Genomic DNA, 16,165 nt, shown 5'->3' with positions numbered 1-16,165 from the left:
TCCAAGCCCTATGCAACCTGGCCTTGAACACTGTCAGGGATGGGGCAGCCACAGCTTCTCTGGGCAACCCCTGCCAGTGCCAAACCATCCTCACAGGGAAGAACTTCTTCCTAACATCTAATCTAAATCCCCCCTTTTTCAGTATAAAGCCAATCTCCCTTGTCCTGTCCCCACATGCCCTGTAAAAAGTCTCCCTCCAGATTTCTTGTAGGCCCCTTTAGCTACTGGAAGGCTGCTACAAGTTCTTCATGGAGCCTTCTCTTCTCCAGGCAGAACAACTCCAACTCTCTCAGCTTCTTTTCACAGGGGCCCCCCCCCCCCCCCCAGGCCATCTTTGTGACCCTCCTACAGATGTACTCCCATGGGAGGAGCAATCCACACAGCCTTCCCCAGCCACTTCCTTGTAGGCACTATGGGGACCTTATCTCCTCCCACAGTATGTAAGGGTTTTGTTTGGGCAGGACCAGAATAAAAAGTTGTGGCTGTGACAGGATACAGCCTTACGCAACTACTGCAGCAGAAGTTGCATCCACCCAATGACAGTAAACCCCTCAGAGACAACCTGGCTACACAATTCCATTGCAAACAGTCAAAGCTATGGAGGGGACTGGGTACAGGAAACAAGTTCTAGGGGCATTATGAACATTCGGGTTGAACGTTAAGGCCCCTTCCAATCTAAACCATTATATGATTCTATGATTTGTTTCCATGGTGGAAAGTCTTGCCGCAGAAAGTAACAGGAACTTGTGCCAGGAGTCTCAGCAAGGTCAGGTCATGCTTCAACCAAGTGTGAGGAGCTGTGCCCAGTGGCAAAATGACTGGGGCCTTCAATGTCACCTTGAGGAAGAAGTCTCTCTGCCCAGCTTGGAGCTGATCCCAAGCTTACCTGATGCAGCAGCCTTCCTGTGAAGCTAAAGCCCAGTGGTCCCTGTAAGGACATACCTGCCCAGGCCAGACCTTGCTGCAGAAGAGGCAGGAAAGGGCAGAGCTGCTGCACATAAGGACCCTTCCACAAGTGCATTCCTATTGAATTGTCTTCATGTCTGTTGAGGTTTAAGCCCAGCCAGTAACTCAGAACTTGCTTGCTCACTCCCCCTTTCGTTCCTCCCCCTGCTCCCAGAGGGATGGGGAGGAGAATCGAAAGAATGTAACTCCCACGGGTTGAGATAAGAACAGTCCAGTAACTAAGGTATAACACAAACCACTACTGCTACCACCAATAATAATAATGATAAGGGAAATAACAAAGGAAGAGAATACAACCGCTCACCACCCTCCGACCGATACCCAGCCCGACCCGAGCAGTGATCTAACCCTTCCAGGTAACTGCCCCCAATTTCTATCCTGGGCATGCTGTGCTGTGGTATGGAATACCTCTTTGGCTAGTTTGGCTCAGGTGTCCTGTCTCTGCTTCCTCCCGACTTCCCCTCCTCCCTGGCGGAGCATGCGACTCAGAAAGTCCTTGGTCAGTGTAAACATGACTTAGCAACAACTAAAAACATCGGTGTTATCAGCGCTGTTCCCAGGCCACAAAGTCAAAAACACAGCACTGCACCAGCTACTAGGAAGGAGAAAAAAATGACTGCTACTGCTGAACCCAGGACAATGTCCTACTGCAGACCATATGCCACCATGGATCCCACCTTTTATCCACCCATTACCACTTCCTGGCCCCTGTGCCCCACTTCTGTTTGCCTTAGGAAACATCATCTGCCTAAGCTTTCCCAACCAAACAATGCCAGCTCCTCACAGAGCATTGGTGGGCATCTGGCTGTGTGACTTTGTCCTACCTATAAAAGTGAATCCTCTCTCTGTATCTCAAAGAGAGGAGAGAACTTGTAATGGAGGCAGAGTGATCAGGAGATTTGGCTTCCTAAGCTTATCAATGGGAGTAGTTCTATGAATGATTGTGCATGGTGGCAGAAATCACTGAATCCCATAGCCCAGCAGAGGCAAGGCTGCTGCAGTTCTGTGTCTCCAGCTCCAGATGGTAGTGAGACTGAGCATGGATGTACAATATGTACATATATAGATACATGTGGAAGAAAAGGAAGTATGCATACAAGCAACCACACAGATCAGCACAGACAGAAAGCACTGACACAAACACAAACAGCATGAGCAGCCTGATTCTGGATGAATGCCTGCTAGCAGAAAAAAATATATGTTTACACATATACAGTACAGACCTCTCCAACTGTAAGGCTTAGTCATTTATCCATACCAGATGACAGAGTTCTCTGGTAACGTCACTGAGCCTGGCCCCATGGAGGCAGCAGACTTCCCTGTGAGTCGAGTCGGGTTGTGTTGACATATCGGCCCCCTGTTCCTCTCAGGATGGAATCAACAATCACAACCACTCTTTTTTTCCCAGTAGATTTGGTGTTCCAGGGTTTGAGGATTCCCGGTGAGAGAGGCAAGACACAAATAGAGAACTCACAACCAGTTTATTAATATAGGAAAATATAGAGATACTAACAGAGACAGTAAAGGATATTTCTGATGTTTGGTTATCTCACCAACCCCAAAGACCATGTAATGATGATCAGGAAACCAGCTCCAAGGATCATCATCGCAGTTCCAGGTGGCAGGCTCAACCTTAGCAGGCATCCCCTCAGAGGCAATGCTGCCCTGGGTGGTATGAGGTTCTGCCTCTCCGCATCGTGTGAAGGTCTGGCTTTTATACTGACAAAAATGCACCTTCATTCCGACGCAGGGAGCCAGCCTACATTGGAAGAAGTGGCCAGCAATATCTAGAAAGGTCTCCGAGGGTCAGGACTTTTCCGGGGGTTCTAAAGCAGGACCTTCTGGGGAGGAACTCAAGCTGGACTTTCCAGGGAGCAGCCAAAGCAGGACTCTCCGGGGAGGAGGCAAAGCAGACAAACAGTACTTTTCTATCTTTGTGTGTTTCACCACGGACCACTATCTATTGTCCCTGACACATTTGGTCATGATACAAGGTCTGACTCACCCATGGCGACCCTTCTAACTTGGATGATCCCTTATCTACTTCATCACATTCCTCGTTTCCCTGATCCTCAAGTACCAGGGCCTCAAATCTGTTGTGGAGGGGTACTTGGGAAGGTGACAAGCTGGGGGATAATAAATACACCATGTACTCTAAGGAGTAATCTGCTTCCAAGTTCCCCTGTCTCTTAGGTCCCTGGTGACAAGATGGTAAGGGATCCTTAATTTCTTTTGGCTCATGTGGCTGGCTTACTTCTGTCACTTACGGCTCCACCAGTCAATCTCCTCCTCAGACTCCCTTGGTCATTCCACCTCTTCTGATGGCTCTGTCACCATGCAGAGCAAAACATCAACCTGGTCACATCTTAGACAGCCACCGTCTAATACCGCCAGCAGGCTCTGGCACTCACAGCAGCCAGATGCCTGGACAGCTACATGTTTATAAGGGACCCCTGTCTGGGTTGCCACATCCTTTCTGAGAGAACTTTATCTTCTTTGCCTTCTGCCGAGAGGATGCCATCCTTGAGCACCTTCTTGATGACCACTGGCTGAGCTCTCCTCTGAAACTTGCTGGGTTTCTGGGCCCTTTCTGCTCACCTTGCCCGTATGAGCTGCTGCACAAGCTGCCACACCACGCTCTGTTCACCCACTCTGTTCCCTGCGCTCCCCAGGTGGTGTTTTATCCACCCAGGAATGGTGCCTGATGTATTTCCCCTAGTTCACGTTCCATTAATCTTCTCTGTACCCACGCTGTGCATGTTGACTCACGTCTATATTGCAAGGGGGTGTGAAAGTAGATTGAAGGTTCTCTAGTGCCTCTTCTAGGAGTGCACTTGTTATAACCAAGTACCACTGTCTCCAGTGGTTCAGGGGCAGGAATCCCTGACAGTTCTGCGTTGCAAGGTGCCACCCTGTTGCCACAGCATGCTGATCTGACACATGTATTTGTGAAGTGAAATAACCAAGGGTCACTCAGGAAGCTCTTCATGACTGGAGCAGATAGAAAACAGCTGAGAATCTTTACTTACAGAACTGTGGAAAGACCCACAGGAATACTGAGGTCACTGATACGTGCTCTCCTCAAGCATGCTGCTAGTGTTTATGGAGCAGGAAAGAGAAATAGGTTCCTGCCATTTTGGAAATAAAAGGTATTTACAATGATTCCAGAGCTTCCCACTGAGAAAATAACATCTCCCATCACTGGTCCTAGCTCCCTGGCACCAGGACTACTAAGGAGTTTCTGTGCAGTCCAGTGCAGAGTTTGTCTACTGTCACCACTTTGTGACTCTATTTCAGAGTGGGACAGAGCTATTCGCCATCTGAGCGTTGTGAGCTCAGCTGTTGATTTCCCCGATGCAGTAGCTTGATTTGTGATGCTGAAAAGAAAGTAATTTGCTTTCTCTCTGCTTTAGATCTTGTGCAAACACCAAAGTGAATTCATGTGAATTCATTGCACAGACCTTCATCTTTGTCAAATGGGCTGGAGAGCAACAACTGCTAAAGTAGGAATGTCAGTGTAAACAATTGTGTGAATTGAATACTGGAAACTATCTGAGAGGGCATTTGCTCCAAACCCATTTGCCATGGAATTAGCAAAAGTCTTTTAAGAGAGACAATAATTGGTCCAAAACCAAAGTTTAGAAGAAGCAAGAACAGTTTTAACAAAGAGAAAGAAGCAGGAACAAAGTGACAGTCAACACCTGGTTTGACAGTCACCCTGCAACCTCTGTCTGTGACAGAGCATCCTCCCTGCTGAATACAGAGGGCAGCCTGCATTCCTGGCAGTAAGGGTGCAACATGTACAGACCCACAACTTTAGTGTGCATATGTGACCTTGTGCTTTCTCACTGGCCTGTGGGTAAGCAGACTGTAGGAAGTGGTGTGGATACACACGTACCCTACACCTCCAGTAGGAAGTGCGTAAGAATAAGGGAATCACTGCTCTTAGAAAAGGGGAACGTGGGAAGTTGCACAAGTAATCACATGAATGTGTGTGTATGTGGGGTTTACAGTTTTTGGGGTTAGCTACTTAGAGACATTTAGAAATTTGTACCTGTTTGTTGACATTTTGTGTCTGGTATTGTGCTTTATCTGGGTTGCTGACGCTGATCCTGAATATACAGGTAACGGTTTGCCAGTTAATTACATGTGATGAATTAATTGGTAAACTGCTCAGATCCATCCTGACTAGACCACATGAACTAAGCACATTTTCCTGCTGGCAGTTTTACATCCTTTCCATCTGCCATACTGATCAGCCAAAGTCAGCTCCCTGCCTGTAAGCACAAAATCAAGTGTATTTTAAAAATAAAATAAAATGCAAATAAAATGCACTCTCATTTTCTAACATCTGTGGTGCATTTCAGTGCTGTTCTCCAGTATGATGGCTGGGAACTTTTAAATATGTCATGTGAGGATCTCGCTGCGCTGTGTATCCAGTAGCTTGTGCCTTCTAGTAGCTTATAGTTTCTATGACAGTACCAGCAAGCACATGTATGGACCATCTTTCCAATGTAACATAGCTGTTGGATGGTTTAACCTGCTTGCAGCCTGCTGTGCATGAAAAAACATACTCAGAGGATATCTTCTACATACAATTTAGGGTTGTTCTCATTTGTAACTGGTTTTGTGCCCTGCTCTTTCGAGACTTCAACTGATACGGTTGTGCTATTGCATCCATTCCTTCCTCAGTGCATCCATTCATGCCTTTTCACGGGGAGAAGGTGCTGATGGAGCATGGAAGAGCAAAGGCTGTCTACCTACCTGAGTCCATTCAGAATGCAATGAGATCCAGTAGGGATTCTTTATCCTCACGGGTATTCTTAGGGACAAAACATGCAAGGTTTTGAATCAAGTTGCCTTGAGCAGTGCCAGAACCACCAGCTATGGCTGTGCCTTTTGTAATTGTGACCAAGTAAAACTTTGAGATCTGTAATGCACAGGGATTCTGACACCGCTTGGTGATCCTTTCCAACCTCCAGCTCCATGGTGACAGGTCATATGCAATGCCTCCGCTCAAAGCTCTATCCTCTTTTCCCAAGCAATTAGTTAACAACAGTGTTGTCAAATTCTTCGTTGTGCTCTGGGTTACTGGGCGCAGGCTTCACATAGGGGCCTGCCCAGACTGAGTCACAGATATGTTTTCTTACCATGTTTTGACTCTCTTTTGCAGGACATTGTGAGTCGGTTTAGCCCCTTGCTACCAAATGCCAACAGCATAGGCATTTTCACACACGTTTTCACTTGCCAGGAAAGAACAAATACCGAAGGTGTAAGGCCAGTAGCACGTCCTATGAAACCGCTTCAATACGTGCAAAAGGCAGTCGTTTGAGCTGGGTTGGTGCTACCCTTCATCTGTTTTCATTTCCCTCTGTAAGTTTCTGTGTTGCAAGGAGCATCTTGTGAAACATCCTGGCAGAGAAGCAATGACAATTCCCCCATCTCCATGTGCTGTGGGGAACACCCAGGCTACAGCTTTTTCTGCTTACCGGATTAGAGGATGTGAAGGCTCTTCACCAGTGTGTGAGCTACCCTAGTGTGGTCTTCTGTGCAGGAGGAAGGCTGTATTTGTGGCCACATTGGTAATGTGGACTCTTGAGGAAGAGTGATACCATGGTAGAGATAATGAATCACCACGAGAGAGTCAGTCCTGGAACTGCAGGTAACCACAAAGCCTTCCTTTCTGTCCTCCTATGGATGGAGGAGGTGCGGGACAAAGAGCTGGGATAGATAATGGGCATGGCACAGTTGCTGGCCTCAAAGCAACAGATGAGGTAACTGGGGAGTGCCCAGGCTGGGAGCAATGACCTTTTTCCCAGAGCCAGGGGGAATGAAAATCCAGGCAGATTATGGTCTGCCATCCTCTTCAGTGCTTTTTTCTGTAAATGATGCATCTGAAGAGTGCTATTGTACTATCCTTATCCAGGTAGAACTATTTGCATCAAGCTAGGCGCAAGTCACTGCTCCCATCTGTGGTGTCTCTAAGGAGAACCAAGTGAGGGCTTTCCCAGGAGCTTCAAAGTGTCTGTTTTCCCTGTGGAAACAATCTCTTCTGCGTGTCTGCCTCTGCAAACACTGAGCTGGACAGTCACTCCTTTGAGTGAATATATACTATTGTGTAAAAGGCCTTGGGGATGGAGAGCCAAAATAAAGATAGCTGAGAAGCTCTAAAGAGAGATGAAGAAGAGGGAGGAACAGAAAGAGCGTCCAGTGCAAGACAGAAGTAATGAGGGCAACAAGGAAGATGTGTTGAAGAAAAAGGAAATGTGACAGGACAAAGAAAAGACGAGTGCAGTTTGGGAAGAGTACAGGTGGGACTGGTGATAAACAGTGAAATAAAAGAGCAGCTTCAGGCAGTCCCTACTCTGTGGGTCTGACCCACTGCTAATGATGGGCAACAGGACCTGGTTACAGCATCTGTGGGGCTCCCCAGCCTTGGAACAAGGATAGCAGCAGGTGGTTGGGGTATGGAGCCAACTGGGTTATCCTGCCCCTGTGTCTGGGCTGGGGGATTCCCACTCACGCCTTGTGTTTTTCAGCCTCAGCAGAAGAGAGACGCTGCTCCCGGCTGAACCCCTGGGTCTTCATTGCTTCTGGCCTTGCCATCAAAACTGCCATTGTAACCGTCTGCCTTGGTGGGTTCCAGGCCCTGTTAATGCCCTAGGGATGAAGGAGGCAGTTGACTGCCTTTTGTCAGGTGGAGAAACAATACCTTAGCCTTTCTACCTGCAGGCATTTATGCCCTTTGGCAAAGCAGCCTGTTCTGCTGCCCCACTCCCACCTCTGTCCTCTTACTCAGGGAGCAGGGTCCCTTCCACAATTAAAGTTTGTTCCCTGGCAGGGCCTTCCCACTGCTCCTCTCACTTTCCCTCCTGCCTTCATAAAGCCAGTCCTGGATGAAACCAGCTCCCACCAAGAGCTGAGAAGTCTAAAGATAGTGTCAGGGGACATCTGAGCAGGTTCCCTGAAGGGAATGCTCTTGGATGCTGGTTCTCCTGAGTTGTTCTCTCTCTCAGAGCTCCTTGTGACAATATTGAAACCAAGGAGCCAGTGTGATATTCTGGGAAATACTGGTGCCAGGCTGCCCATATTTTAGCAGGGTGGGGGGGAATCCATCAAAATGCTCCAGCCACACTGCCTGACCGACCGAAAGGGACATCCTTTGCTTGTACTGTCCTGGAGTTTCACACTGCTCTGTGATGACTTTTTCTTGTTTTTTCTTAACTCTCTTAGGTGAGGCGTTAATGCACAACAGCATTAAGGCCTTCTTGGTAAGGGTAAAAGTGGTGCTCTAACGCTGCAGTGCCTGGGAAGATTTATGAGGGAATTTATATTAATATTCCACCATTATTAAGTTTATCCCATGACTTCTTTGACCCTCTCATGGCCTCATCATCAAAGGGTGTCTAAGCTGATTTTGTCAGCTGGGAAAATGAGTCTCTCAGCCCGCAGAGGCGAGAGGATCTTATCCAGCCGGTGCCTGCTCAAAGGAAGGAGTGACCCCTAGAGGGAGAAACGGCCAGCTGTTCTCATCTGCTTTCTCATCTGCTTTTCTTATCTCATTCGACACCCATTTCTGGGGCTGCTAACACAGAGTCTCTGCGGTACAGCCAGAAGGTGGAGCTATGATAGGACAGGTTGCTCATGGATGAGGACGAAAAGATGACAGTATCACTTTCCTTCTCTTCCCAGTTGTTTTCCTTCATGGAGACTATGGCCAGTACATGACTCTGGTCCAGAATGCTACAGAGTGGCGCTGCGTCCCCAGCGTGTCTGCAGGCATAGGTGAGTGATGCGAAGAGCTTCCTACGCAACTCTAACAAACTCACCAAAATCTATTCTGGTTTCAGTTAGCCTTTGAGTTTGGGAATGTGATTGTCAGCCAGAGCTGGATTGTTTTAAAGAAGGAAGCTTGAGAACTGAGGAAAGACAATGCTGTATTGCCAGCTTTCTTAGGATGCTATAGAAACCTGTTCTGGACCAGTGGAAGAGTGTGGCTTCTTCCAGACCTACTTCTGGCTACTCTTCCTACTCTTCCCCTCTCACTGGCCCTCACACAACTCCTCAACTGCTATTCCAGTTCACTGATCTAGCTGGAAGTGCTCCATCCCTTTGTAAGGGCTGATTCAGTCCAGCTTCTCTCCCTGGGCTGCCTCACTGCCTGTTCACACAAGCATCACATTCAGTGTGAGGGACAGAGGTAGCAGTGGTAAGAGGATGTTGTTATGCAAGTTAGGGTTGGGATAGTTAGGGGTGGAACTAGATGATGTTAAGGTTCTTTCCAACCTTAATTATTCCATGATTCTATGAAGTTAGAGGAATGGAGAGCTGGGCTGCAATCGTGCATGAAATGACAGCAATGGCAAGTGCTTGAATTCCTGCAGTGCAAATTCCCCAGCTCAGTTTGGGGTCTGTTCTCATGTAGCCTCATGATTTGAGAGAATACATCCGTGCTTATCTGATCCATGATGTGACTTTCTGGCTATAAGGCAGATCTCTAGGAAATCCTGGCTAGTCTAAGGAGCTGCCTGTCGTGGCAGCAAGGCCGTCAGAGCAGTTCATTGTACGTGTACGTCTCTGTCAGTCTGCATGAGTTGAGAACTAAATACTTGGACAACACTTCTCTGATGGAAGTGTTCCCAGAGGAACATGAGCCAGCTACTTCCCATCTTGCTTCCTCAAGAATGATAAGGCAGAAACTGTCTCTCACCAATGAGAGGTTGCATGGACACTGCAGAACAGATAGAGAAAGGGAAAGACACTTCAGGCAGGGGCCTTGAGACAGAAACCTATCAGGCTGTTTACAGCTTTACATGTGGAGCATGGAAGAGAGCGTTTACCTCTGTTCAGACTAAAGGTGTGGTTCAAACCCCTCCCCTAACATCTGGGACCCTTCATTGAGCTCATGGAGCTGAAGGGCAGCACATCTTGTTTGAAAGCGGCATTTTCCCCCCACAGAGGAGGGCTGGGCATGCTGCCCGAAGGGCTGGAAACGCTTCCAAGGAAGCTGCTACTATCTCTCGGGTGATGCGATGTCCTGGACTGACAGTGAGCAGAACTGCACCGGGATGGGCTCTCACCTGGTGGTGATCAACAGCAAAGCAGAGCAGGTATGTGCAGGGCTGAGAGCGGGGCACAGCAGCCAGAGCCCCAATGGCAGCATGGGAGGGGACTCAGTCCCTCTTTGTCCTGCAAGGGAGGGGGGATGGATGTCCTTTGTGCATCCCTTCAGCACTGGCTCCCCTCGCCACCAGCCCCACTCCACAGGGACTCCTGCCACCTCCCTCTGCTTAGGCCTGTATCTCATGGACATTGCACTCTCCCTCATTTCCAGGATTTCCTCTTCGACTTGGTGAAAGGAGTATTTACTAACGCCTATGAAACAAAATACTACATAGGCTTAACTGCTTACAAAACCGGGCAATGGCAGTGGGTGGATCAGACTCCATATGATATGACAACCACGTGAGTATCGTGGGGGAGTGAGGAAGGTTCCTCAATGTAATTCACAACCCTCAGTCTAAGTGACCAATACACTGTGTAAGGCAGGTATGTGCCAGAGGGGGATTTCTGTCTCCAACTCTATTGTAAGTCAGAAAACTCAACTACTCTTCCAGTCAAAACTATGACTCTTGATCTCTCTTACAGTAAACTTCCCCTTTCTCTTCCACAACTGTTTGAGGTGACTTCACCCCCACTGTCATGCATGCAAATACATTCCCAATAGAGGAACTTTCTTTTACAGGTTCTGGAAACGTGGGGAACCCAATTTACTCTTTGCAGAAAAATGTGCTGCAATTCACGTCAAAGGAAACAGAGACCCTAACACTTACAGTAACTGGAATAACGTCCTGTGCTTCACAAGTTGCTATCGAATTTGTGAACTGCCAGTCAAATCTGTTTGAGGAAGGAAATTCCACTTCTGTTGAAGGAGCTGAAGGAGCATCTTTGAGAAAGGGCAGCTCACGAAATACCTGATGAAAAGCTGGCCTGAGCTCACACAAATGCTTCATCTTGCGATGCAGATCTGACAGACCTCAGTTCCCAGGCTGTGCCCCTGCGTCTCTTTCCAAGATGGAGATCAGTCCTGGATGAAAATGCTCAGGCTGATGTCAAGGACCTACTGTGCCCCTTTTCATGGTCCTCCTTCACAGATGAGTGCCCTAATCCTCCAGTACTTCCCTTGACTCCTTGTCCAGTCAGTATCTCAGTGATGTGGAAAAGGCCATCTCTGTTCCATGGACGGATACTGGTCCTACAAGTCACTAGAGCAGAATTTGAAAGAAGAGCATGCAGTGGAGCATGCCTGGCCCACCCCTGAAGTGATCACTTATTCATGGTTTATCTTTAATGTTTCCTTCTTCCTTCAGCAGGTTCTGTGTTGATAAGTTAAAAACCCCGTATCAGTAAATGTTAAATCCGCTCAATGCATGAGGTTGTCTTCTGACAAGTCCCAGCACCCTATCAACCCTATCAACCTAGGCTCCTTCCTGCATGAGGGTTCTAACCTTTCAGTGTGTTCGGTACTTCCAGGTGAGAATATTACTGTGAGTGTGCTGGAGTGGCCAGGAGCAGGAAAAATCCAGTGTTCATCTGCAGAGCATGTGAGAAAGGCTCTGAACACTTGTGGAGAATCAGAAGCAACAGAGCAGGCTGTGCAGGAGTCAGTGCCAACAACTTTTTGCTCAGGATGTAGCAGAAAGGAGATGGATTTTGAAGATCCTACTGAGATATGTGGCAGGAGTAAGCATGACAACGAAAGGGAGAGAAAGCAATCAATTATCACGTGAAGTTTCCCCAGGAGGGATTTATATAATGTGAGAAAAAGGCAGAAGACCCCTATGAGAGGCATCACTGTAAATCAAACACACAGAAGTCTTGAGCAAGTGCTCTGCTCCCCTCAAATTTCCCAAACCTCTGTCTGTATATTCTTCCTTTTCATCAATGATATCCTGCTTCTTGAAGAGCTGGGAGTTTCCAGTTTGTGACTAAAAATATAACCTGAAAAATCAGTTGTTTTTTTTTAATTCATCTAAAATGTGAGCACAAATTTGTGTCATTTTCGTAAGAAGCAGTTTGCCAGGTTTCTGTTTTAGCCACAGGACCAAAAGCTCGGCTCTTACGAGGTCTTGGCCTCCTATTTTCTAAAGTTGCTGGGATCTTTTCGCGATGGAGCAAACTTTGTTGTCCTGTCCAGCATGGTGGCAAACAAAAACATTGCAATGGACTTCTCTTTTCAGTTTCCCCCAGCTCATTTATGGAAACCACAGCAGCAGGGTTTTGAGGAAGAAGAAGGGTTAGATAAGACACACAGTGACTAATGTATTACAGAAAATCTTAGAGGCGGCTGCAGTTCTAGCTCCTGGGAGGGCAGAGCAAAGCTCACACCATAAGACTGGTTTCCAAGAAAATGTAACTAGCTAGAAACAGTGTCCATGTCCCAGATTTGGAACACAGTTGTTCCTGAGATGTCCTGACAAAAGAGGGATCTTGGGAGATGATACTGGGTTTGCCTGCAGAATCACTGAAGGGAAGTTCCTCCAGTTCCTGTATGTTCCTGTATGCAGACACATGCACACATGCACGCAGTCTGAACCCATTCTTTTACATTAGTTGTATAATACAGTAAATGGAGGTCCCTTCTTTGTGTGTCCACTGTTGAAGGATAAGTGGTGAAACTTTGCGTAAGAGTTTCAGTTGTGTCTCTGAGCAAAGCCAATGCCCTTGACTAGTCCATCCCAATAGCAGCACTCAGGTTTCAGGCAGGGATGGACTCCACACATGGTACATGTTTGCACAGATGTAGAATAAAGCAAAAGCCTTCCTCTTACTGTATTCTTCAATATGGATTTATCTGACAGATGCACCTTTCTTCAGCTTATAAGAAACAGGCATTATGTCTCAAGTTTGTCTGGGTTCGGAATGCAGCATGTGTCACAGCAAGACAATACAAGACTGTATGTCAGGTCTAGTGCTTTCAGAAAGCTTCAGAAGGGCAATCCCTGCATATTGAACCACGAGGTTGGCTGGAAAGGACAAAAAGTTTATCAGATTAGCATACTTCATGAAAACATCTGCAGTCCTCGTTTTCAGGTGGACACCCTGGCCACATCCCAACTGCCTGTTAGAGCAAGACCTAGATGCTCACCACTCCTTGGCACATTAACTTTTCCTTTGGAAAGGAACTCGGCTCTGAGGATAGGAAAGGAGCCACAGTGACATTCACTTCTGAGGATACTTACACTGAAAACATGGTTTGACTGCAGAAAAACCCCCAAATAAAACCGTGGTGGTTCAAACTTGGGCTAGCTTCTGGTTTTCCTCAAGAAACCCTGTGATGCCCAGTCTTTGAGATGATGTTTTCAGCTGGGAAAACATCAGAAGAGCCATATTGGAAAGACATCCTACGAATATACCTCATTCCCCTGCATATTGCCTCTTTTTGCAGAGGAAAGCACAGACACTTCTCCCCACTCCCTCAATCTTGCTCTTCAAGCCTTAGAAATTCCCCAGTGGGAATCTTGTTATGGAGTAAGTGGTGCCATGCCCTCTTGGTTTTGTCCCACCTGCTCAGATACCAGCCCAGGTAGAAAGGGAAGTTGTGTTCCTTTCTGCTGCTGGCAAGCACTATGTCTGTTGATGGCATCATCAGCATGAAATGGAAACACATGTCAGGCATTACCAGGGAAAGAAAGAGAAGCAAAAGTGGGAAAGAGACAGGACTGCATTCTGCTTTCAGAAAACATCTCGGCAAACTTGCTGAGGGCACAGAGTCTTACACAGTCTTCTATTCTAAGTTAATGCAGCAACACCTTCTGCTCTCTGCAGTTTGATATCCATTCAGAAGATATAGAAGAGGACAAGAAGAAGAAAAATAAAGGGAAAAAAACCCTTTTTTGTTAACTTCTGTAGATAGTCCTCTGTGCTCTGTCAATGTTACATGCAAAAGTGCCATGGGTAATCTCCCTCAGGAGGATCCTTGTCGGTTCGTCTTCCTTTCTTTCTGTGCTGGCTGCTGGGAAGCCATTCTACTGCACAACACTGTTCACATAGAGAAGAAAGGAAAACTGAGAGTAGTGGGTAAGGTTGGGATGAGTGTGCTGAGGGAGAGATCAATGTCATCATTTACTCCTGCCTGAAAAGTGGTTGATGTGGAAGCCATATAATGTGGCTACACCGCAGAGCCAAAGCATTATGAGTCATTCCAAAATTGTGAGACTGTTTCGTAGCTCTGAAAAGCAAGTGGTGGCTTCCTGTTTCTAGAGCGCTGTGGGTTTTGCTGAGGTTTCTGGCCATCCCTCCACAGCTACTGATATCACGAAAGAGTTATTAAAGCAAACGAAAGCAGTGGATGAAAACTGTCCAAGTAACAGACACTATCACACTCTTCATGGCAGCGTACCAACCCTGCTCTTGGTAGTTTCAAACAATGGAGTTATTGATGACTTGTATCCACATGAGAACAAGCACCTGCACTGCTTACACAAGCATTCAAGTACCCTACAGAAAACAAACACAATTCCATGAGGGAAGCTCCTGTCTATGCCAAACCAATGCATGTACTGCAATTGCAACCCTGTTCTGTCCAAATGCCTACCCATGCCTGTGGACTAGGCTAGAAGTTCAGGCAGTTCTGTCAGGAAGCAGGCAGTATGTATCACTTCAACAAGGCAGTCTGTGTAGTTCTAGCTCTCCTGCAACTGATATGTAGCAAGGCAACCACAGAGCCACCATTGCCGTTTATATTTCTTCTGGCAAAGCCATATGAGCAGGAGAACATCCCATATTTCTGCTAGGCATGTGGGTTGAGTGGTGGTAGAACACTGCTGGCTCCATGCAGATGCAACAGTGCTGGCATGCTGCAGAGCACAGAGGACCTAGGTCTTCAGTCATTCTGTTGGTGTCCCAGAACAGAACAGCTGTTATCGAAGCCCATCTACCAAAGCAGTAGAGAGCTGAGGTGCTAACCTGCTGCTGTGGTTCCCTTTTGGATCTCCTAGACAAACTCCTGTTAAGTGGAAGTTTCTTAAAAGTAGCCTTTAGATCATCTCTTTGTTGGGGCCACCTCTGCCCCAGGGGACAATTCTCTTCTGTAGGGAACTGAGGCCCCCCATGTGCCAACCTCATGCATAATTTAGACAGGTTTGCTGATTGCCAGGGGGTGGTATTCGTGATGTGGAAACATTGCTAATACTTGTCCTTCCCTCAGACTATTACTCCCTGCTGCTCTTCCATGTGGGCAACAATCAATACTCCTGAGGGAGATCTGGAGCACATCAAACAGGACTACATGGCTTAGGGGGCAAGGGGCAAGGGCATGAGAGCCCAAATGATGTTCTGATCCTGCCAGTGACAGGGAAGGGCCTGAGGAGGAGTGGATGGATCCTGTGGATCAACAACTAGTTGTACAGCTTGTGCTGGTGTTTTGCACTAAGAAATGCTGCTTCATTATGATCCCAGTAAGAAAGACATTCAGGCTGTGAAGTACCATTTAAAATGCTATGTATCAGAGGTAACACTATAAAGAAAGAGTGAATAGTGCAGATATTCCTATGTCCCTTCTGATGCTGGGAACCCCGAGTTGTGCAGCATTGAATGGTTCTACAATCAGGTCACAGGACGCTGAGCAGATCCTGTCTCTGCAAGGATTACCTCATTTTGCTCCTCTAAATTCTTATAGGACTTTATTAAAAGGAAAACAATTCTACTCATCATTTCTTCTGTGCAATAAAAAGGTGTTCACATGCGTAATTCTTGCTGCAGCCTTAGGCCCCACAAGTTCAATCCATACCATAGCGAGCTGTTTGACAGCTAATAGACTGATCATCTCCTTTCAGCCCAGTTCCAACCTCTTCTTTTTTTTTGTTGCCTTGTGCTCACTAAACCTCACCAGTTTACTGAGGTTTAATACCCAGCCTCAGAGACATAAAGGCTTTATGTTTCCAGTACCCTGGCCAGGCAGTATCTGCACAGGGGATGGAAGAGAGGAAGGACTGCAAGGGTCTGGCAAGCCAAGAAGGGAACCTACTTGAAAGGAAAAGGAGGGAGGGGCACTGTAAGGTGAGCCATTCACATTTCAGAAGAACAGGGGTTGGAAACATCTGGCAAGCCCTGCCAGATGAGTCCATGTCATGCACTGTTGACATGACCTGCCATGCAGTCCCATGGCAGGTCATATCAAAAGGGGACTGCTGAGCTC

At 47.1% G+C, this 16,165-nt stretch overlaps 1 protein-coding gene across 1 annotated transcript; it reads left to right on the top strand.

Moving 5' to 3' along the window:
* The first annotated feature begins 7,500 nt into the window (after nt 1–7,500).
* LOC308232621 (C-type lectin domain family 4 member E-like) lies at nt 7,501–11,133 on the top strand. Its single transcript, XM_080638839.1, has 5 exons — nt 7,501–7,601; nt 8,659–8,751; nt 9,925–10,076; nt 10,301–10,431; nt 10,712–11,133. Exons 2-5 carry the CDS (start codon nt 8,691–8,693, stop codon nt 10,869–10,871), a joined length of 504 nt encoding a protein of 167 aa, XP_080494965.1. The 5' UTR covers nt 7,501–7,601; nt 8,659–8,690; the 3' UTR covers nt 10,872–11,133.
* Nucleotides 11,134–16,165: the final 5,032 nt, after the last annotated feature.

This window comes from Psittacula echo, assembly GCF_963264785.1.
Source record: "Psittacula echo genome assembly, chromosome: 1".
In the NCBI taxonomy this organism is placed as follows: Eukaryota; Metazoa; Chordata; class Aves; order Psittaciformes; family Psittacidae; genus Psittacula; species Psittacula echo.
Note: the sequence above shows the minus strand (reverse complement) of the source record. Positions and strands in the feature narration are given on the sequence as shown.